Source organism: Ostrea edulis, chromosome 10 (assembly GCF_947568905.1).
Source record: "Ostrea edulis chromosome 10, xbOstEdul1.1, whole genome shotgun sequence".
In the NCBI taxonomy this organism is placed as follows: Eukaryota; Metazoa; Mollusca; class Bivalvia; order Ostreida; family Ostreidae; genus Ostrea; species Ostrea edulis.
Genome location: NC_079173.1, coordinates 24,010,732 through 24,035,422, shown reverse-complemented (window position 1 = coordinate 24,035,422; position 24,691 = coordinate 24,010,732). Strand labels below are relative to the sequence as shown.

Below are 24,691 nucleotides of genomic sequence, written 5' to 3'. Positions count from 1 at the left end.
GTATAAAAGAATGAAACAATTTCTCGGGAGGGGTGTGCGTGTGTGTTACGTTCCTGCAAATGCTTACTTACAGGTCGTTATATTCAACTTCTGTAATGACATGTGCAACTGAACTAGAGCTAAAAGATTGATTGATTTATCATTGTATATTGTTTAACTTGTGTAATTTTTCACTCATATGGAGACGTAACCATTACCGATGAAGGGCTCCAAAATCTGGGCCTTTGCTCGGCGCTAACGGTTGAGCAAAGAGGGATCTTTATCGTGCCACACCCCTGCTGTGACACGGGGACTTGGTTTTTGCGGTCTCATCCTAAGGACCCCCACTCCATCGCCACTTACATCAAGTAAGTAGTACTAAGGACCTATTCTGACCCGAATATTCACAGGGGGCTTTTGGGTTTTGAGGTCTCATCGGAAGGACCGCCCCATTTAGTCACCTCTTACGATAAGCAATGGGTACTGGGGATCTATTTTAATCCGGATCAGGGTCATATCAGGAGTAAGTACGAAGCTTAGGTGAGCGACATTTCTTATGAATCTTGTGAATATGCTGAAGATTACAAACAATTAATGATTATTACAGTATTATAATTGTTTGTCATTTCAAATAGGCTTTCATGAATGACACAAAAGGATTGTATTGTCGACGTTATTGAGTGACGAAGGCATGCCTTTTTAAGAAAGGAATAACTTTTAAACTAAAAAACGTCTTTCCCCATATTTTCCTAATCCTGCACTTCAATATTGATAATGTTTTCACACATGGCTTAAAAACAATTACCTAATGAAACGTTGGTTATATAGCGTACCATCGGGACTATTTAATTATACGATTAAACGTGATATACCCTCTGTCAAATCGATGTTGCTAAACAAGAATATGTTGTTATAATTGAACGTGTGCATTACTTAGGATAAATAATCCTCTATGAGCTTGATCGTCATCATTATCAGTTACCAATTGCAATAAGCGCTCTTTGTACTGGCTATGACAGGAAAAATTTAGACTGTTTTTTGAAAGTATTGCTTCGTTGTACTTTTTTGCTATATCATTAACCAATTACAATTGGTTAATGATATAGCAAAAAAGTACAACGAACACAAATTTTGGTGGCAGAAAATGATACAATGTACATTTTAAGACGAACTGAACGTCATTAACTTACAATCAAAGCGTAAGGCTAAAGCTATATTATATGTAACTTAATATATTTGTTTTGCAAATTAAGATCTGCTGTGCGTTTCGGTTATAATGTTCAATTTGTGAATTTAAAAAAAACAAGGAAGAGTCCCACCTGTCTCGAGAAGGGTAAAAAGGGACAGACACTATGATATGCATATGTGCAAGTTGGGTAAATTTTCGACATAACTGATTGAATGTAATTCGAAGCTTCCACTTTCACTCTTTATAAATATTTGTCTCTAACATAAATGACGCTTACGCATATGAATGCAAATTAAATTATGTGCATGTTTCTTTTCACAAAATTTTAACGGATAATTGCCTGTCCATTACATGGGTATATATAGGATTATTTTCGATCTTCTCCATTACCTTTAAATTGATAAATTGCTCGGACCCAGAGTTTACTATAAAACCTAGCAGTCACGAACAGTAACACGAATATGGAGTATTTAGGAAACACGAAGATTTTTAAGATTTTGGAACAAAACAGTATTTTCTACGATGATAAAGCATAGGGCATAGGATTGGAAAATATAAAGTTAATTTTGTTGTAAATAACACATCCCATCGCTTTGCCAAAATGTGTGTTCAAAATATACTCCGTGCACCTAGCATACTGCAATAATAAAATGCATACTGCAATAATAAAAATTCATGGTCATGATACCTAACACATTGCTTGTTGAGGTCCAAAGTTCGTTCCTGGTCAAAACCTCTCCTTCTTCTACCATAAACAACAACTTCTCCATCGATTATTTCCATTCTCTCGCACTTACATTTGTACATACTGTGGTTAATGTGCCATAATGAATTAAAGAAGAGTGATTTAAATCCAACCCTATCTTATCTCAATCAACTGAACCTCTGATCGCCATTATCAATGTTTAACCACAGATAGCAGTTTTTATCATTGTTCTGAATGAAATTATTCATCCCTTTGCCAACTTTCTTGATCATTTCTGCTGTAATTGGATTAAACTGAAACGTCCAAAATATATTGACTTCATACTTACGGATAATGCATGCAGGTTTCATCATTGTAAAATAATTTGTTACCACGACTACACCACTCCTACCACAATTGAATCAGATCATTTAGCCGTAGAATTTAGGCCGTTTGCAGCATAAATTAATTTTAAAATGTATATCAAATCCGGTCGGACGTGTTTCATGCCAATACGCAATTTCCGAGATGTCAGCTCTTCTGTGCTGAAGGTACGTTCAGTATTCTGTTGAATACTTGGGTGGATACAAGATGTATGCATATATATTATAGCCTGGTCATGTCGATAACGATAAAAGTTATGAAAGCATAAATTTTGTTTATATCAGCCGTTGGTATACATTAAACTGACCATATAAAAAAACTCTGTTTGGATAAGGTCATTAAATCAGATATGCAATTATTATTTATTTCCTCATCTACACGAACGATACTTTTATCAAAGAAATATGTTAATTATTGATTTTTTGATTGAACCACTTCATAATCAAATAAAAGGTGAAGGTAACGAACAGTGATCAATCTCAGAACTCCTATAAGCAATACAAAATAGAGAGTTGGACAAACACGGACCCCTGGATATACCAGAGGTGAAATCAGGTGCCTAGGGGGAGTAAACATCCCTTGTCGACCGGTTACACCCGCCGTGAGCCCTATATCTTGATCAGGTAAACGGAGTTATCCGTAGTCAAAATCAGTGTGTCAAGAACGGCCTAACAACCGGTATGAAAGAAGTCATACAACAGTTGACCAATGATAGGTTATGTTGACTAACTAAATTGTTATAACGACCATATAATTTGCGAAATGCTGACTTCAAACGAGACTGTTGGAACCCGTGCACCATCAACCTGTTTCTCAGTAGCCTGCTTCGATTCCAAACCTGACCATAAGCAGAACAAGCTATTGCGTATCGAATCAGTTAGGATATATAATAACCATATGCAGGTGATAATGGAATATTGCTACATAAATATGGGAAGTTGATGATGGAAAAGCTGAAATCATCCCGTTTGTCATAAAGTTGAGGAGTTGTTATTTTAATGTTGATATCTACTTTCAATAAAATATCTAAGTATGAAGTAAAAGTGGACGACTCTGTGGTGTCCTTTATTTCGAGTTCACAGGGATATATCGAATCGACATATAAATGAAAATTATTATTGTTAATAGATGATACGTCGTCGATATATCGGAATGTCGAATTAAAGGCCACAACAAGACATTTTGTCTTCTCGAGTAGAAGTTTTTGAATACATTCTGCTTTATAGGAATATAAAAACAAGTCACGTAACCCATGAGCAGAATTCGTGCCCATGGGGATTCCAACAGACTGTTGGAAGACCTGATCACCAAAGCTCACGAAGATACTGTCAATGAGGAACTACAGCATATTCTTTATTTTAACTTCAAGTACTTGATCGTGGAATCAGGCGTTTAATAAAGTAATTTTTGGATGACGGATCAATAAATAGGAATATTTGGAATATTTGCGTTTTCCATTTTTGTTGAGGAACCAACTGTCTATGATGCTAAAAAGTCTAGTCTTTAATTAATCGTGAGGAATGGCCATGTAAAGTGTTGAAAATTCATACGTTTTAATGTTGATTTGAAAAAAGGTTTGCGATTTCAAGTTTACTAAAATTTCTTTAGAATTTTGTAGAATCCACATTTAATTTACACCAATTCTGGCATATGTAGTCGCACAGTAAGTTTGAAGGTTCTCCTTCACAGCTGTTTTTTTATATAGCAAAGATAGGGGCTTGGTAGATCATTTACTGGATCCAGCAATGTAGGTTTGTTTGTAAGGGTTTTAGTGAAGTTTAGGAATCCAGTATAGGCACTGTAACTCATATTTATCCGACCCATTAACTGGGATATTAAATGTGTCTAAAACTGAAGCATGGTTTTGAAGAATTTCGTTTTTTGAAAGGGCAGTTGGAGTATAAGTATGATACCAAAAGTGGAAGTAATGCCAAGTTCGTTTAAAATACAAATGTAATAATGAGCCATACAAACAAAGACAATGTTGTTACAATCTTTGTCAGCTGGAACCAAAACATATTCCTCATGTAACATATCTAGTTCTTTTATCACTTCTGGGTTACTAAACACAGAAACTTTCTAAATTTGTGTTTCCCTGTAGTTCGGGTGGTTGCAAGATGTCTAGTAATCATCCTGTAGTAAATATATGAACGCAGGAAATAATCATTTGTACCCACCGCGTGAATATGAAAATATTTGGCTCCTCACTGTGCGTAAGAGTTCAACAAAGGGAAATAAATATTGGACAACTCGGAAATTGCGTATTGTTATGACCTCCTTACCATACTGATTTGACTACGGATTACTCCGTTTAAATGATTAAGATATGGTGTTCACGGCGGTTGTGACCGTTCTACAGGGGGTGATTACTTCCTCTAGACACCTAGATCCCACCTATGGTGTGTCCAGGGGCCCGTGTTTGCAGAACTCTTAACTTTGTAGTCTTTATAGGCATTATGAGATTGATCACTGATAATTTCATTTTGTAATCCTCACAAACATTATTCATACAAGTTCTATTATTGTAGGACATATAGGTGCTAAGAAATGAACTTAATCACGTAACTGAAATTTTTTTGTCAACAGCAGCAACTGAAACAATTTTGATTTTAGGAAATCCCTTGTTCAAAATAAAGTTGATCACACAGTTAAAAGATGCAGCAACTAAAACAATGTGGAATTTCCTTGTTTGTTTTACATTCTATAACAAGTGATTATTTGGGGTTGAATATAAAAACAAAAAATCACTTCGTTATTCACCCGGACAATAAAAAGCAATACCGGTATCGAAAAGCTGACAATACATGTACATGTACAAAGGCAAAACACAACATTCCAACAAAAATCTTACAATATATGTACAGAGCCAAGCGCAACAGTCAAACAAAAATCTTAATCCATAAACAATAGGAGTTTCAATAAAATAAAAAAAATAGAATTCAAACCATTTGACAAATATTTGGATCTTATGGACCTAAATGAAGATTCTAAAAAATGCATCCAATTATGATGCTCTCTTTAAAAATGCATCATTCGTACGAGATAAATGTGTGTAAGACTGATTGCTGTGGATGAAAACAATATACATGTGTATGAAATTTCTTTAGATAAATATATAATAGTTTTTGACACCTTATACTGAAAATAACATCAATATTTTCAAGGCAAGCACAAACGAATTGTAAAATGTGTTTCATGGCATTCTCGATATAGAATATTATGTACTCCATGGGGGCAATGACGAAAAGCCGTGAACACCTTCGATTTGTCTGTCTCAGTCTTCAAATTCAAGATTTATAAAAAAAAAAAAACACAAAAAAAAACAAACCTTCATCTCTGTACTTTACAATGTTTGTTCAAATGGACTTCAATTATCAAAGGAACTCATATTAGTATTTTAAAGAATACTTTGAGAAGGAATCTCTCAAGATCATGTAAAACAATAATCAGATATAATAAGTTTCAGAGAATTTAGCAAGGTTGTGTACATCACGTACAAATCCTAACAGACCTACCTAGAGTAAATGATGAGAGGAATCGCATGTCAGGATGGTTTTGATGCAACATTTTACAAGTTATCTTGGCACACTGATTTTGACTACGGATAACTCTATTTGCTTGATCAAGACATAGGGCTCAAGGCGGATGCAACCGGTTGACAGGGGATGCTCACTCTTCCTAGGCACCTGATCCCACCTCTGGGGTCCGAATTTGGCCAACTCTTTATTTTGTATTCGTTATAAGAGGTATGGGATTGATCACTGTTCAATATCTTCACTTTTCATCGATTCTAAGCTTTCACTTGACACATGACAATAAAGTGCTGAATACATTGCTATAAGATATTGCTGTTTAGCCATTTATGAATAAGTATTAAATACAGATTGAAATCGCCTTCACCTCTGGTGAAGTTATCTCGTGAGCATTGCAATAATAAAGTGCGATGAACTACATATGTAATCAAATTCTGGGATCCAATTGTGTGGATGGAGATTTCATAAGTTTTAGGTAGAAAAAGTAAGCTAATGTGCGTCCCTGAAGGAAATTGTAAAGAAATCTCATTATTTCGATGATTGTGACTTCTGCGAAGTATATTTGATTATATATTTCCAGGCAATTTTCATTCTCTGTTTCACATACTTTATTAATCAGAGGGAGTGGAAACATATTTTGAAAACTATCTATTAACGATAATCTCTATTCTTAACTATGTTAACCTATTTGAGAGGACAAAAATCCCCAAAGGTAAAACAACAAAGAAACATAAAACAACACCCAACCCCCCCCCCAACTCCCAAACAAACGAAACATGCAAGAAAGTAATGTCGCTTTGAACACTAACAAACCTGGGTTTCTGAAAAATAAGTTCAAACCTGAGTTTGAGTTTTCTTCTATTTGAGCAGTAAAACTTTGAGTGAAATCTCAGGCTTAAATTCATTTTTTAAAAAAGTTTTGTTTACGAGAAAGCTAGACCAGTATTTAAAGGATAATCAAAGATAGAAAAGGAGAGTGAACAATCTAATAATTCCTGTACATAATACAAAATCGACAATAGGGTAAATAGATTCTGAAAGCACCAGAGGTGGAATCAGGTGCAAATGGACAGGTTGTTCCCGGAGTGAGCCCTCTGTCTTGATCAGGAGTAATGCATAGTAATATTTCGCAAATCACAATCAGGTTAAGAGATTGTAACTGAATTTGATATTCATAACGTTTGCCAAATTCAAAATAAGATAACGATTTTGAAGATGTGTGCATGTAATCATGGTACTGCGGTAAGATGAGGATTAAGATGGCTTCTCTTTTTTCTATACCGAGTTAACCCTCTTTCTAAAATCGTTAGATACAAATGGTCTATGAATCACTTCATAAATGCTTTTTGTAAATAACATAGTTAGGATTATTCCAAGTACTACAAAGCTTATTCAATCACTTTATGTTTATTCTATTGGTCTAATTTGCAAATGTAATTTGCCATTAGGTGGAATGCTGTCCGACATATCTCATACCAATTGTTAAACAGTTCTGTACACACTGATTTCGATCAGAGTAATCCGTTTACCTGACCTAGGCACCTGATCCCACTTCCGGTGTTCAGGAGTCCGATTTTGCCCTACTCTGAAATTTGTATTCTTTATTCTCGTAGATATTGAACACTGTTAGATATGTTTAAGTTTTCAGATGGTGCATTTGAAGAGAACTTAATTCTTTAAAAATAAAAACTGGACATCGGACAGTTAAACGAATTACATTGTTCCTAAATCTTCGTATACCTGTGTGAATTCATATCACTATTTTGTACTGACGAAAGGTGAAGATAACGAACAGTGATTAATCTCATAACTCCTACAAGCAATACAAAATAGATAGTTTGGCAAACACGGACCCCTGGACACACCAGAGGTGGGATCAGGTGCCTAGGAGGAGTAAGCATCCCCTGTACGGACCCCTGGACACACCAGAGGTGGGATCAGGTGCCTAGGAGGAGTAAGCATCCCCTGTCGACCGGTCACACCCGCCGTGAGCCCTATATCTTGATCGGGTGAACAGAGTTATCGGTAGTCAAAATCAGTGTGCCAAAAACGACCTAACAATCGGTATGAAACACGTCAGACAGCATTTGACCCAATGATAGGTTGTATTGACGAACTAGATCGTTATAACGACCATAGAATTTGCGAAATGCTGACTTCAATCGAGACTGTTGAAACCCCGGATATGATGAAATTTTGATATTGAATTAACACATGTATATTAGATACGCCTTGATGTTTGTTAATAAGAAACAGTCTATTTACGAGTACTGAAATAATATATTTTGTTTAAATTTCCCAGTAAAACACACAGGAAAATTTCAGAATTGTTATTACAAATCTAATTTGTTATTTCAAAATTTCAATTTCATTTTAACGGGTTAAATTTGCTAATATGAATTTGTTATAAAAACTCAAAATGTGCTTAACGAATTGAATTTGAAAACATGAATTTTAAAAATGGGCACATCAAATTGTTATATTTGATTTAATGGTTTATAAAATCGTTGAGATTAAATTAGCGTATGATTCGTGATAACGAATTTACGGAAGCCCATTTAGGAACTATCAAAAACATATTTCTAATTTGAAATAATGAATTTCAGATTTCGTTACTTCGATTTTAATTCGTTATTTCAAACTATAAAATTCGTTATTACGGATTAAATTCGTTAAAACAAATTTATAAACTTCGTAGTAATATATTTCAAGATTTGAAATAACAAATTAAATTTGAAAAAATGAATTCTGAAATTCGTTATATCAAATTACCTAATTCGTACAACAAATTTTTCCAAAATACACTGATGAAAAGGTGAAAGTAACGAACAGTGATCAACCTCATAAATCATATAAGGAATACAAAATTAAGAGTTAGGCAAACATGAACCCCTGCATATACCAGAGGTAAGAGTAGGTGCCTGATCTTGCGACATCTTATTCCAACTACATTTTATCAATTACTCGTTTTAACAAAATGTATTAACATTCCTTTTAACGAATTAAAATCAGATTTAATGAATTGAAAAATCTACAATTTCAAGTTATTTAATCTATTCTCATTAAATCTGCAAATCGTTATCAGGAAATTTATACTAATTTGATAACAGTTTCAGAAATCGTTATATCAAATTTGACAGTTTGATACAACAAGTTCTAAAATTCGTGTTTTCAAATTTAATTCGTTAAAACAAATTTGATATAAGAAATTCAACAAATTCATTATAACAAAGTCTAATCCATTGTAACGGATTTAAATTTTTTAATAACAAATGGAATGTACTAACGAATTCTTGAATTCGTTATTTCAAATTAAAAAAAAAATTTTTTGATAGGTCCTAAATGGGCTTCCATACTATATATCTCTTAGATTGTACTTCGAAAACTTTATTTTCATCCAAATTGCATCATATTTCAGTTGTGTAAATGTCTATATGCAATTCAGATGTCTGGAATTCAATTATAATTGGTGGTTCATAGAATATAAAAATAAAGCATGTTCATTTGAAAATGGCATGTCCTTTACCTTCTGATCAAGTGTATATTTTGGTGTCCATTGTTAGCCAGATCGATTGCGTAAGTACAAAGAAAATGAGAGTGGGAAGCATCGATATAAAAAGCACTTTGATAGGCTGATATCAATACGTGTATATATAGATGTACATTGTTAGCGACATCGATTGCGCAAGTGTCAGAGAATAATGAGAGTGGGAAAACATTGACATATAAATGTATTATGATACAGTTACATCATTACACATTATTCATCATACCACGATGTAAAGAAATCCAAACAATTCATAGTGAGGATTTCCTCCCTAAATAGTTACAATGACTGGTTATTCAGGGTATTTAGAATATCCAGCAGCACACTAATATAGAACAAATCATATACAGTTTTATAACCAATATGTTAGATTATTTACTGTTTCTTTCAATAAATTTGGTTTTAAAAAAGTTTAAACATAAAATACATATCCTTATTTAAAGACGTTTTATAAATTATTCTAGAACTAAGTTTACGTTTAAGATAACGAACAGTGATCAATGTCATAACTCCTAAAAGCAATAAAAACTAGACTTATGAAAACTCGGACCCCTAGATATACCAGAGGTGGGATCAGTTGCCTAGGAGAAGTGAGAATCCTTATCGATATGTCACACCCGCCGTGAGCTCTAGATCTTGATCAGGTAAATTGAGTTATCGGTAGTCAAAATCAGTGTCCCAAGAACGGTCTAATAATCGGTATGAAACAGGTCAGACCGCATTTGATCCATTGATAAGTTGTATTGGCAAAATAGAAGATCGTTAAAACGACCATAGAAGTTGCGAAATGCTGACGTTAAACAATACTGTTCAAACCCCTGCCCCATCAACTTGTTTGACAGTAGCCTACCTCGATTTAAAAACTGATTATACGCAGAACAATCTCTTGCGTATCAAATCATTTGAGATACTTACAAACGATATGCAGGTGATATTGGAATATTGGCTTAGAATTCTTTGCTTAGAATATCAAATGAAAAAATTTAAGAACTAGAGCGCCAGATCATTGCTATTTTTATAATTTTTATTTGTACACGTTTCATGTTTGGGGACTAGAATGATCCATAGAAAGACAAAAATTTCGATTTTGAAAATGCAAAAGCTTGAACTTGATGAAAGGTATGCTGGTAAGAAGTATTGCAGTTTACATATTTACATTGTACTGTAATTTCTGTCGAATTCCCACACGTTTAAGTAGGGCACTATATTGATCAAAATCCTTATACATATTGATCACAATTAGGAAATGGTTATCATTATAAAACATAGAGACATCAAAGGCATTGTAAATATAATAATATGAATACAAATGAAAAAAAGCATAACAGGAAACGATAAAAAGTCAGATAAAACTATAAACATCAGAGATTGATCATTCGAGTCCATGTCTGATAACGCACCGAAATAAAAATGAGTAGGACAAACATTAATTCGGGCCTTATCCACCTCTATTGGGATTTTAGTTCACGTGATCGGTCGCTTTAGCTTTTTTAGTGGTAGAGTGTTCGCTTCGAAACCGGGAGGTCGCGAAAGACGAATATAGTGAACAATGATCAATCTGAAAACTCCTATAAACAATACAATATAGAGTTGTGCAACACGAACCCCTGGATATACCAGGGGTGGGATCAGGTGCCTAGGAGGAACAAGCATCCCCTGTTGGCCGGTCACACCCACCGTGAGACCTATATCTTGATCAGGTAAACGGAGTTATCCGTAGTCAAAATCAATGCGTCAAGAACGGCTTCACAATAGATATGAAACACTTCAGACAGCATTTGACATTATGTAAGTTGAAAGTTTCAGAATGTTGTTTCTTTTCAAAAACAGTTATTCTGTTAGATTCTATTTATCTTTTACTTCTTGCTACAACTTGAAAATAAAATGAATATGTAGGGATGATGTAATGTAATATATGACGCCAAACTGAAACAGACGGGTAAGGGGATTTTCAAATTAAGCTTGTGTAGAGGGAAATATTCTTAAGCTTGACAAGACGTATCATCCGTTAAGAAGAAACCTTCATGATTTGAATTAAAAAATTAGTAACGATATGCACAATTAACTAAATCGTTTGCTCTCTAAACACCAGACCCTAGCACATTTGCTACTTTCTTTCTTTTTACGAAAAAGAGTTAGTAGGGGGAATCATGGAAAAGTATTTCGCTTATCAATAACAGCAATTTCCCGGGAAGAATACTGGACGTTATCTGACAGATGTTTGGTAACAGACGGTAATGGATGAACGACCACGTTAGTATAATGCTGCACGAACGTTAGTCCCGTAAACGTAGAATGTCAATAAATATCAATTCTTCATGGCGAAAACCTCAATGAATTGCATCTTTATATGGTCATCCAAGATTAATGAAGCCAAACAATCCCCGAAAATTAAGACAGAATATTATACGTACAAGTTAATCTCGCAAACCATAGCACAAATACAAGTGCAAATTTATGGACGAAAAGTAAAGATTCCAGCCTTTAAGCCATCATTTCCTTCCTGAAATAATCGACTTTGGAGAGACTGTCATTATAAATCAGATAGAAAATGCTGCCTCTCCTTTAAATAGGAATGCTTGCATGTTACATATATCAAAATATTCAATAAAACACACGCAAGATACAGTTTATGATGCATCATGCTCTTTTGTCCTCTCTCCACAAATATTTCAAAATCCAAAGACAGATGAAATGTGAAATAAGAACGAATGATGCAAATCAAAACTTTTTGTTTTTAAATATTTATACATTACAGCATTATTTTTCTGTAACAAAAACATTTTTTCAATGTATTATGTGCAACAACATTAGCCTGACATCATAATACCGAAATACCACGCTGAATTGCAATAAAGGATTGGCAAACCTATTTAACTGAATGAAGTTTTATATTTCATGCAATTCAAACAGAATACAAAACAAAATCAGTAAAACGATGTATGACGTGCTACATGTATAAGAAGCACCCACTGCGCTAACGAACCATACGTTCTAGGAAATACATCGGCAGTATTCCGTGGAAGGTTTCGTCAATATTCTCAATGTTTGTTGGAAACTGCGTATGATAGCTGTGGTTCAGGTGGTGCACAGATTAAGGAATCGGAAAATTTAGTTCAGTTTATAGTTTTCCAATTTTAACAATTACCGAAACTGTCGTTATGTCTAATGCTGTTTGACGTATTTCATACCAATTGCTAAGCCGTTCTTCTATACCGATTTTGACTACGGGGCACTTCAATTTACATGATTAAGATATAGGGATCACGGCGGGTGTGACCGGTCAACAAGGGATGATTACATCTCCTAGGCTGATCCCACCACTGGTGTTTCCTGCAGTCTGTGTTTGCCCTGCTCTCAATTTTCATTATTTATAGGATTTGTAAGATTCATCTCTTCGTTATCTTCACTTGACAAAGTAATGAATTAAAATCTCGATCTCCGTACTTCAAAGAGGATAACACCGTGATTATACCTTATGTATGTCTAATTAATAAGAAAGATAGGACTATAGTATACGATCAGATGTAAATGTCTCTAATAAAAAAAAGTTGACTTTGGGATACATACACTTTATTTCTTAAAATAAAAGATTGCTATGAACGTAATGAAATGTTTGACGGATATACATGGTGCATATTGATTTTTGTATGGGAAATATAAGGCATTCACTCATAATTTCAATGATAACAATATATCTATAGGAAAACCCCCAACAGCTATCATTTTATTAAAATGATTGACTTACTGTCAGCAGTTTCACGTCCACTAATCTCGTGATTGAATCTCAATTATTTTATCACATATAGGAAAATTTCACATCGATATCAAAGTAGGTTTTGCTAAGCTACTAGTTTGATGTCATTTAGAAACGTGCCGATTTGAAATATTACTAGCATTGACAGATGGTATCTAAGGGTTATCCTGACTAAACCATGATCATAGTTTATGAAAATATGAACTTTTGAGTATCTTATCATAATTAATTTTCAGGTTAAATTACATGGATATCTAGATCACAAATATTAAACAACATCCAGCCGTACTGATATAAAAAATAACAGTTTGCGTTTTTATATCATGATGGACATTCTCTTTCCACTGTCATATTTGTTAGCTTTATAAACCCTAATACAATTAAACTCATCCCATTTCAAATCTCAGAAATCCATGCCTTAAATTTAATGAAAGATGAAGATAACGAACAGTGATCTCATAACTCTTAAAAGGTTTAGAGAGTTTCGCAAACACATACCCCTGGGTATACCAGAGGCGGGTTCATGTGCAACGAGGAACAAACATCTCTGCCGACAGGCCACACTCGCAGCGAGCGACAATACCCCATGGGTTGCTCATGCAAATGTGAAGATAGCCAAGGGTGATCAATTTCATAATTCCTATAAAGATTTACAAAATTAAGAGTAGGTCAAACACACTCTGTCTTCTAACTGTGGATGGATAAAATATTACACGTTAAAAACTTGATTGGGGTAGATTACGTAGACTGGTTTACGAAATGCAAAATCCCAGAACCCATGCGCAGACTGGTTTATAAATATCGAAATCTGCTCTAAGCTATCCCAAAACGCTATGATATGGTTAAGGAGTTTAGCTTCATTCCTTCTATTAATAAAAACAGAGATGTCATTTATGCCAACAAGAAAGCAATACTGTCAAAGCAAATTTCTGTAAAGCATAGTATGGCAGTTATATGCATCAAAATTGGTACCGTATAAGTTTTACATTATGACCCCTGGGTCGAGGCCTCTGCTGGTGGACTGTTAGTCCCCGAGGGTCTCTACAGCCCAGTAGCTAAGTACTTCGTTACTAGCTTGAAAATACGGATGTATATTTAATTGCTGTTATAAAATTTAGAAATTCATTTCAAAATTAAGGATTATCTCCCTCACAGATAGCTCTTATCCTTAGACGAATTTGTCTCCACTTTTTGGGCACGCTGTTTTTGGCTATAATAGCTCTTAAACTTCATTGTTATTTCGGATTTCAAACATTTCGGTTGAGCATCACTGAAGATACATTATTTGTCGACATGCGCATCTGGTGCATCAAAATTGGTACCGTATAAGTTTTACATGGTACGAAAAAGCAGCTGGTCATTTTCTACGAGATAGATTGTTTTGATAAATGCCTCTCAACTAATGGAATTATGATTGCAACCAGAATTTAATATAATTATTATCGTGATTTAAAATAGAGGATTGTGTCTCGATCATTGGTGGTTTCTACATGTATCTTGAGATCACAAAATAGGTAAACATCACCACATCATTACAAAATAGACATAGGTCTGTGGTCTGGTTTCTTCCACAGATCAGAGGCCATAATCTCGTATTTCCATTTGTTTTCTGATACGAGTTGTTATCAACAGCTTGTACACAGCAGACCCAGGGCCATATTTATATTCGTGTTTAATTTCATTGTAGTAAATATGTTTCCCATATAATTAAGAACTTTACAAATTTGCATACCCTACTCTTTTGCAAATGAACTCCGCTGAATAAATTATGCATTACAGTTGATGAAAATATGGTGTACCAGCTTTATATTATGTGCTTAAATTAGGCACAGGTTGGCGATTATTACTGGAACAGATAGTTTTTAGAACACGAGTCATTAGATATGAAAAGCAATTTAACTTTGAAAGTTTTAAACGTGTTGTTTGATTTTGGAAACAGTTAATTTGTAACCAAAATTTCAGTCTACTTCAAATGGATACGTTCTGTAAGGATGATGGGAGGGAGTGGGTAAATATGACGCCAAATCCAAACTGACAGACAGGGAAAATTTCAAATACTAGTACTCTCGTGTTTAGGCAAATATTCTTAGGCACGATAAGCCGTATCAATCGTTGAGAGATATCATTGTAGAAACATTTATGATTTTGACAAATTGTGAGAAAATTTCTCCAGTCAAATAGAGCTTCAGCGTCGACCATCTTATTCTATAAATGTTTTGTTTTTATTTTCATTACATATCATATAATCTTATATAATTTTATTTCATTTATTTATTTTTATTACTGCATAATCTCTGACATCCCTTGTAAGGAAAGGTGAAGATAACGAACAGTGATAAATCTCATAATCTCTATAATACAAAATAGAGAATTGGGCAAACACGGACCCCTGGACACACCAGAGGTAGGATCAGGTGCCTAGGAGGAGTAAATCTCCCCTGTCGATAGGTGGTATTGGCAACTTAGATCGTTATAATGATTCTCGCCCTCTGAAAACACTCCTAGAAAAAGGTCGCTTTATGAAACTTCTGGCGTATTCCACTTTCACTTGAAGTTTACTAATTCATGTTTTGTCTATTCGAACTTCATCTAACACAAATTAGGTATGTAAGATAAATCGTTAGCACTCAAATCATCAATATTACGATAACGAAACGAAAGCCAACATCTAAGTGAAGACGGTTAAGTTAACAATAAACTCTATGCGATAATAAAGATATGGCTAAATTTTTTGGACGCTTGGTAGATTCAAAAGATAATAACTGATAATATCTGATTTTATAAACAATTGTTTTGCAACAGCATAGGCCGTATTTTGGTTTTCTTGAGAATTCATCCGAAAAAAAATCTTGATTCAAATCATGATGCATTTTATATACCGAATGGAAATGGATTAAATACCCGCAATATTAACATTTCCAAGGGATTCAATCAATTAGATACAAGTTATTTAACGGTAACGAAATATTTAAATATCAAAAGATTAATATTTTGCTACAAGACATAAGCAAGAGATTTTAAGAGATATCTTTCGATAGCACTTTTTATTTCCACATTCAAAATCTTAAAACAGAAGCTGCATTTCATACTTTTGATCGTCTTCCCCACTGAATGTCCCACTTCGGCATTCAAAGTAGCAATAGATATAAATTCTGCACAGAAAAACTTTTATGTCGATATTTGTCAATTAACTACATCTCTCGTTCTCTATACACCAAACTAAAGATTCACTGATCAAAACTATTTTTAATACTGTTCACGAAAATGGGTTAAATTGGTAGGCATAAAGACGTATATTAAGTATCAGTAATTTCCCGGATACGAAAGCATTCTTGTATTTTATGGAGATCTTTTTGTCTTAATTGTTTTGTCACAAATTGTAATCAATTAAATAGAACATTTTAACAGAATATCTAGAGTACATCTAGTGTCAGTAACTAAGGAGATTATTTTTCAGGATGATTTCGTGCTTCTTGTATCGCAGTTTGTGTGTTACTCATACATTTGGCCAAATGATATATGTGGAATAGGGAAAGCTTCGATATTGAATTTCCATATCATATACTGATCTAAGTGCAAAACAGCAAACATCGGTAGCAAACATCAGCAGAATATTGCCGTATGTTGACGTTATTTGGTGGATATTGATGATAATAACACATTGATAAAATTTAATAAGATAGTATAAGGACTATTAAAGGGAAGATCTCACAGCGCTCAGTAGATGAAGAAACCTAATTTGTGTCCCTGTTGGGAACAAATGAAGATTTCCAATTTAAAGAAAATTGTGTCTTCTACTCCTCTTCATTTATCTTTTCTCAGTCAGCTGCCATTCTTAGTAAAAATATGAAGGAGTTATTTAGGTAACTAGACAGCTGGTGGTTTATTAGATTTCATGTTGTGTAATTTGTAACGGATGGTGATAGCAATGATATATTTGAATTAATTTCATCAACTGAATTTTCCTGATAACCAAGCACAAAATTTCAAATGCAAATAATACACACTATTTTATCAGATGATAGATAACGATTTATTGAATAAAAAGTGAAGATAACGAACAGTGATCAATCTCATAACTCCTATAAGCAATACAAAAAAGATAGTTGGGCAAACACGGACCCCTGGACACATCAGAGGTGGTATCATGTGTCTAGGGGGAGTAAGCATCCCCTGTCGACCGGTCACACCCGTCGTGAGCCCTCTATCTTGATCAGGTAAACTGAGTTATCCGTAGTCAAAATCAGTGTACCAAGAACGGCCTAACAATCGGTATGAAACACGTCAGACAGCATTTGACCCAATGATAGGTTGTATTGGCAAACTAGATGTTTATATTTATTTAAAATGTAATTATGACATTCTTAATTTTGCTAACTCTTTACCTGTTGATTTTGGAAAATCTAATCACTTGTCAAGGTCATAAACAGTAGAATTCAATCTTAGTAACGGAGGTAATTTAGATTTCATGAAAACATATTTGTCAACTCATAGTAAAATATGGTGTAGATAGATCAATTATCTACAATTCTGAAACTCGTAGTCATTTGGAAATGAAATCTCAACAGTATGGTAATTAGAAAACGCACATGATATTCACGCCAAAGCATGTACATTATGTAACTGATTAAATGTTCTATAAATGCTAAAGCATACCCTAAAGAGGAATTCGTTGATTAAAATTTACTTTGCTTCTGTACGTCCTATTCTTGGGTATTCTAATATTGTTTGGGATAATTGTGCTCTCAAAGACATCCCAAGTTAATTGACGACCTTCAACTTGAAGGTGAGCAAATAATAAGAGACTTAAGGATAAATTCAACTAGATCAATACTGGGTGGAATTTTTTAGCAATCAGGAATAGAACATATAATTATTACAATTTTACTCTTCAAAAGATTCTACACAAGAGAAAAATATCTTGCTATGGCTTTAAACTCAACATTTCGATGTATCGACGACATTTTATCTATTAACAATGTTCATTTCCATTCGTGTGTTTGGTGTAAAACTTATACGGTACCAATTTTGATGCACCAGATGCGCATGTCGACAAATAATGTCTCTTCAGTGATGCTCAACCGAAATGTTTGAAATCCGAAATAACTATGAAGTTTTAGAGCTATTTTAGGGGAAAACAGGGTGCCAAAAAAGTGGAGTCAAATTCTTCTAAGGATAAGAGCTATGTGTGAGGGAGATAATCCTTAATTTTGAAATGAATTTCTAAATTTTATAACAGCAATTAAATATACATCCGTATTTTCAAGCTAGTAACGAAGTACTTAGCTACTGGGCTGTAGAGACCCTCGGGGACTAACAGTCCACCAGCAGAGGCCTCGACCCAGGGGTCATAATGTAAAACTTATACGGTACCAATTTTTATACACGAGATGCGCATTTCGACAAATAATGTCTCTTCAGTGATGCTCAACCGAAATGTCTGATATCCGAAATAACAATGAAGTTCAAGAGCTATTTTTAGGGGAAAACGGTGTGCCAAAAAGGTGGAGTCAAATTTATCTAAGGATAAGAGCTATGCGTAAGGGTGATAATCCTTAATTTTGAAATGAATTTCTAAATTTTATAACATCAATATATCCCAATAAACTCGAAATAACGCCGAAAAGTATTCCATATATACTTCCTATTTGGGTGTTTTATTGAGCGTTTTATTGAGCGTAGATGTTGAATCAATCTACCAATTTAACGTTATGATAAATGGGATGACTTCAGCTTCTCTATCTTCAACTTGCCATATTTATGTAACAATATTCGATTATCACCTGCATATGGTGTTTATGTGTCTACTGATTCAATACGCAAGAGCTTCTTCAGAATATGATCAACTGTGGTTTATCCTATAACGTTTACCTGGTCAAGATATAGGGTTCAAGGTGGTTGTGGATGATTACTTCGCCTGGGCACCTAATCGTACCTATGGTATGTCCAAGGGTATATGATTGTTCTTCTTTCAAATTTGTATTCTTTACGTGATTATGAGATTGATCACTGTTCGCTATCTTCACTTGTAACCACAAAGAAGGTATCTCTTGTGTGGGATTTTTGATATTTCTTTGATAATAACTTTCATTCATATGTCGATTTGATATATCCATGTGAGTTCGAAATAAAGGACACCACAGAGTCGTCCACTTCTGCTTCATACTTAGATATTTTATTGAAAGTAGACATTAACGGCAAACTGACAACTCAACTGTATGACAAACGGGGTAATTTCAGCTTCTCCATCGTCCACTTTCCATATTTATGTAACAATATTCCATTATCACCTGCATATGGTGTTTATATATCTCAACTCATTCGATATGCAAGAACTTGTTCTGCGTATAATAAGTTTTTAAATCGAGGTAAGCTACTGACAAAAACGTTGATGGTACAGGGGTTTAAACAGTCTCTATTGAAGTCAGCATTTTGCAAATTATATGGTCGTTATAACGATCTAGTTCGTCAATACAACCTATCATTGGGTCAAATGCTGTCTGACGTGTTCCATACCAATTGTTAAACCGTTCTTGGCAGACTGATTTTGACTGCGGATAACTCCGTTAACCTGAACAGGATATAGGGCTCACAGCGGGTGTGACCGGTCGATAGGGGATGCTCACTCCTCCTAGGCACCTGATCCCACCTCTGGTATGTCCAGGTGTCCGTGTTTGTCCAACTATCTATTTTGTATTGTTTGTAAGAGTTATGAGATTGATCACTGTTCGTTATGTAAAACTTATACGGTACCAATTGAAATCTGAACTATTTTGCTCAGTCATTCATAACATTTGGTACATGTAATTACTATATAAATTCAAAACATTAATTCCAATATTATTATCAGACACTTTAATCGTGTAATGCCATATTCTATGTATTCTATATTTACATGTCATCTTATCATGTCACGAAATACTACTTTATTTGTATGTGAACATTGTATGGAGAGTGCAGTGCTTACATAGGCAATACCTGCTGTTCTATGCAATCATAATATTGTTAGATTGAATATGCAAGTAGCCATGTATTTTTAACGACGAAGAAGGGATAGCAAAGTTTTATCGAGCAAGATAGAGGACTCACGGTGGGTGTGACCGGTCGACAAGGTATGTTTACTCCTCCTAAGTATCTGATCTCACCTCTGGTGTGTCCAGGGGTCCGTGTTTGCCCAATTGTCTATTTTGTATTGCTTATAGGAGTTATGAGATTGACCACTGTTCGTTATTTTAACATTTCACCTTGACACAATGGAAATGTAGCATTGCGGTTTGAAACCAAATCATTGGGGCTTTAAATTACCAGCAACATGGTATAAAATTTAATCCAAAATCCGGTCAAAATAATTACGAAAAAGGAAAAGGTGAAGGTTACGAACAGTGATAAATCTCATAACTCCAATAAAGAATACGTAAAGAAGAAGAGTAGGATAAACACAGACACCTGGACATACCAGAGGTAGGATCAGGTAGGTAGGAGAAGTAAGCATCCCCTGTTGACCGGTCACAACCGCCGTAAACATAACGAGCTCTGTAAAGAAGAAGAAATTGAGAGTACAGAGATGGGATTAAGAGCCAAGGAGGCGTAAGCATCCCTTGTCGACAGGTCACATTTACCATGAACCCCACATCTTTTTGAGGTAAACGGAGTAATGCGTATTCAAAATCAGTATGCAAAGATTTGTTTAACAATTAGTATGAAACACGTCATACAGGTTATGTTTACAAATGAAATCATTACAACCATAGCATTTGTGAAATGCTAACTTTAAATGAGACTGTTGGTATCCATGTAACATCAACTTATTTGTCAGTAACTATTTTGTCAAAGTTGAATTCTTAGTTTGCCGTAAATGTCGATGACATATATTTAATAAAATATTCAAAAATGAAGAAGATATAGAAGATTCTATAGTGTTGGTTTTATCTTAGTAATTTCTCATTTGGACTATTGCAATGTGATTTTATACGGCATAGCACAGACTAAAATATGTAAAGAAATGTGACAGCTCTACAGGGATGCTCTCATTGATCTGCATTGGTTACCTATCACACTTAGGATATTATTTAAATTATTGACTTTCATGTATAATTGTCATGTGAGTGAAGCGCCATTGTATTTAACAAAACTTTTAACAAAACAGGTACCAAATCAAAAGTTACGCTCCGCTCAATCTTCTGAGAGTTGCTGCATTGTTTCATTTAACAGGCGTAAAATTTTCAGTGACAGAAGTTTCGGAACCATTGGTCCGAGACTGTAGAACAGTTTATTGGCTGAAATAAGACAGTCCAAATCTCTAGTTAATTTTAAAGCCATATACTGAAGACATTTGTTTAAACAGTTTTCATGTACATGTTTTTAGTTTCGTAGCTGTGTGTTGCATGTATATGATGTATATATAGTATATTCTTATATATTTATATTATACATGTACAATGCCATTGAATACCCTGTGTAAAATTAAACGTTAAATCAAATAAGAACAGTTTCAGTATAGGTATGGTGACTCGCATCAATTCATCCCATGGACTGGGAAAATAAATGTGTTTAAAACTGGAACGTTATTTTGAGGATGATGTCTTCATCTTAGTGCATTGTAAGATAAATATTATGGGTTTTAAGTTCGTAATACCATGATGAGTATGTCATAAAAATGACTACAAATGAGGATTTAGTAATATTTACTTCATAATCTGGAAATTTGGTGTCCCTTTTCTATGGTGTTGATGTAGTTATATTAACAGATAGTTAAATATATAATAAATCTAAACGTAACATAATTTGATATGTTTATCATTTTGCTGTAATGCAACCACAACGACTTAACTTTAAAAAAAAACTGTTGAAGAAATTGCTTTTCCGGTCAATTTGATAATTACTTAAACCTAATGGAATTGCCCGATCGAAGCACTTTAATGTATTCATACAGGAAATATTTTCGGCTTTGATTAGATATATTAACCACAGGGAATAAAATCAGTTGGAAACTTGCAGCAAATGTAACAATAAATTGACCTTAGTTCGATTAACTGTTGACTCTCTATAGAGTCTGTTGAAAGCAATGTTTCAACATTTACTCTACAAACACTTTTGATTCAGGTCTGAGTTTTACATTTTTATCTTCTTCAAGTACTGTAATCCGGATTGTCAGGCAATGAAAAGACTCAAAGATCACAGAGGATGTCTATCGAGAGAAAAAAGAATGGCTTTTTGTTACCTGAAGTTCTGATTTTTTTCTTCTATTTTCTAAAGTGGAGTAATTCACAAGATTTTCAATGTAATGCTCAGCGTTAAAACACCTGTCGTCGGCAGTTGATCAATTCCTCGGTGTTTATGAGGTCATATTCAGGATTAAAAATTCAGAAGCAGTATAATTTACAGATGTGCAAATTTAGCGTTAATACATTTAACTTTTACGATGTCTTTATGATACGATATTCTGTACTGTTTGAACATTAAATACCTTTTTATCACCTTTCCTGAGCGAGTGGTTGATATTATTTCAATAGCATAACTAAATTCTTAAGTTTGACCTTAATTATAAAATGCTAATGAAAAACATGTTCATGACAGTCGTATCATTCTGATACAAGATAAACCGTCGGTCTCGCCAAATCTAAAACAATTTAGATGGCTCTCGAATTAGGCAATGCGGAAGACATGTATGAGTGTATTATTACATACTATATACACCAGACTGGTGCATGTTTTATTTTGAACCGTACTTTCTCTTTGTATACATTTTGCTAAATTCTTGTCATAGATTATACGTATGCATTAATTAGTGCTTCATTAGAAATAATGACAATGATAATCCTTTTTTCTTTCTTCAAGAATCAAGATTGCTATGATTATATGATTTGTTCAGTGCGCATTTTGTTTCATATATTCTTAAATGTTTTGTTCGAGCAAAAGTAACACAATATCTGTATAAGTAGTAAATGTGTACCCGGTTTAGTGTATGGAGACAAATATAGAAAGATAAAGGGCGCGAGCAATGTCATGCGTTACAAACTTAATCAATACAATCATGTATCCATTCTTCCCAAAAATGTCCCCTTTTAAATTGCGTAATGTGGTACGGAAAACTATATGTTTGCTCCCTATACGAATAAAAGTATTCTCGAATAGGACATAAACCGACCAACCAAACACCACCCATCTCAAGGGAACCAACTACCACCCATCCCAAGGGAACCAACCACCACCCATCACCACCATCCATCCCAATGGAGCCAGTCACCACCCATCCCAAGGGAACCAACTACCACCCATCCCAATGGAATCAGCCACCACCCATCCCAAGAGAAGCAACCACCACCATCCCAAGGGAACCAGCCACCCATTCCAAGGGAACCAAACACCACCCATTCCAAGGGAACCAAACACCACCCATTCCAAGGGAACCAAACACCACCCATCCCAAGGGAACCAACCACCCATCCCAAGGGAACAAGCCATCACCATCCCAAGGGAACCAGCTACCACCATCCCAAGGGAACCAGCCACCACCATCCCAAGGGAAGCAACCACCACCATCCCAAGGAAGAAAACAAAAAGAAAAAATCCCCAATTTGATGGTAAAATGATGTTTAGATGTGATACGTGAGCGTTTATCTTTATATCCTTTTAAAATATCTCTTTCCACTGTTTGAAAAAACAACAAGTGAATCTAATAATTTTTAAATCGTTGTACTTAGGCAAAAAAACAAACAAACCACGAATATATATCATGCTTTATATTTAAAAATATGTCCATTTGTTGAATTTGAATTATCATGGTTTGTTTTATGTACAATTCAGAAGACGTTAACTCTAATTTCTATCTAAAACACTTCTTTAAAAAGTAGTAGTACATTTAAGTTAATTTCCGACCTATTTGTATATGGCATTTTAGTCTGAATTATTTTTACAGAGAAACAGAAGTAGGTTAGTAAAGTTTTGATTTAGAAAATAATAAAAATTAAAAAAAAAGAAGAAGTTTTATTAAAAAGGTACAGTAAAAACTAACAATCGTTAAAGACTGACAATTTAAACACAAGCATTACTTACCGATCCAGAAAATTACTGTCGCAAAATCTCTTCAATTGTATTATTGTCTCGTCGTGGTTGTCCTACCACGCCTGCTGCATCAGAATGGGATTTTCTTGTTCAGTACAAGTAAGGATATACCGAGCTTTAGCGCAACTGTATCTAGTGTTAAATATCGACCCCATGTGTTCAAAGACACATTGTTATAGGAGAGCAGAGCGTGTCTCATGTGTTATCTGCAGTTTACACAGAATCAGTACGTAACAAATAACACTAGTAATAAAACATATTGTGTGTCATATTATAAAGTAATTTAGAGTGGATCGTAGGTATAAAAAGAATATTACAGAAGTTTTAAAATGTTCACTTTTGTGGTTGTTGCTGCTGGGGTTGCTATTTATGTTGCTCTAATATATGTCATTTTATGTTACCGGTAACATGAAAGCTGCTAAATAAGAGATTGAACTTAAAAACATTCACAGAAAGCATCTCTACTGAGATGTTGAGAAATAACAACCCAAAAGATATTTTTCTCTGATCTTGTAAAAGGTAAGGTTGAATGATAATTATTTAATTATCATGA

The 24,691-nt window shown here is 34.3% G+C and overlaps 2 protein-coding genes across 4 annotated transcripts in view; one reads left to right on the top strand and one right to left on the bottom strand.

Moving 5' to 3' along the window:
• Positions 1-24,276, bottom strand: part of LOC125665591 (calcitonin gene-related peptide type 1 receptor-like) — an 86,609-nt gene extending 62,333 nt beyond the window's left edge. For 2 of the 3 annotated variants that reach the window (XM_048898303.2, XM_056152326.1), the window contains exon 1: positions 24,130-24,276. The gene's annotated coding sequence lies outside the window, so the exon portion shown is untranslated. Of the gene's footprint in view, positions 1-1,856; positions 1,969-24,129 lie in introns of those variants that run through there. The other variant, XM_048898302.2, reaches the window with a different exon arrangement.
• On the top strand, positions 23,307-23,666 carry LOC125665302 (basic salivary proline-rich protein 4-like). The gene has a single exon (XM_056150896.1). It carries the CDS (start codon positions 23,307-23,309, stop codon positions 23,664-23,666), a length of 360 nt encoding a protein of 119 aa, XP_056006871.1.
• Positions 24,277-24,691: the final 415 nt, after the last annotated feature.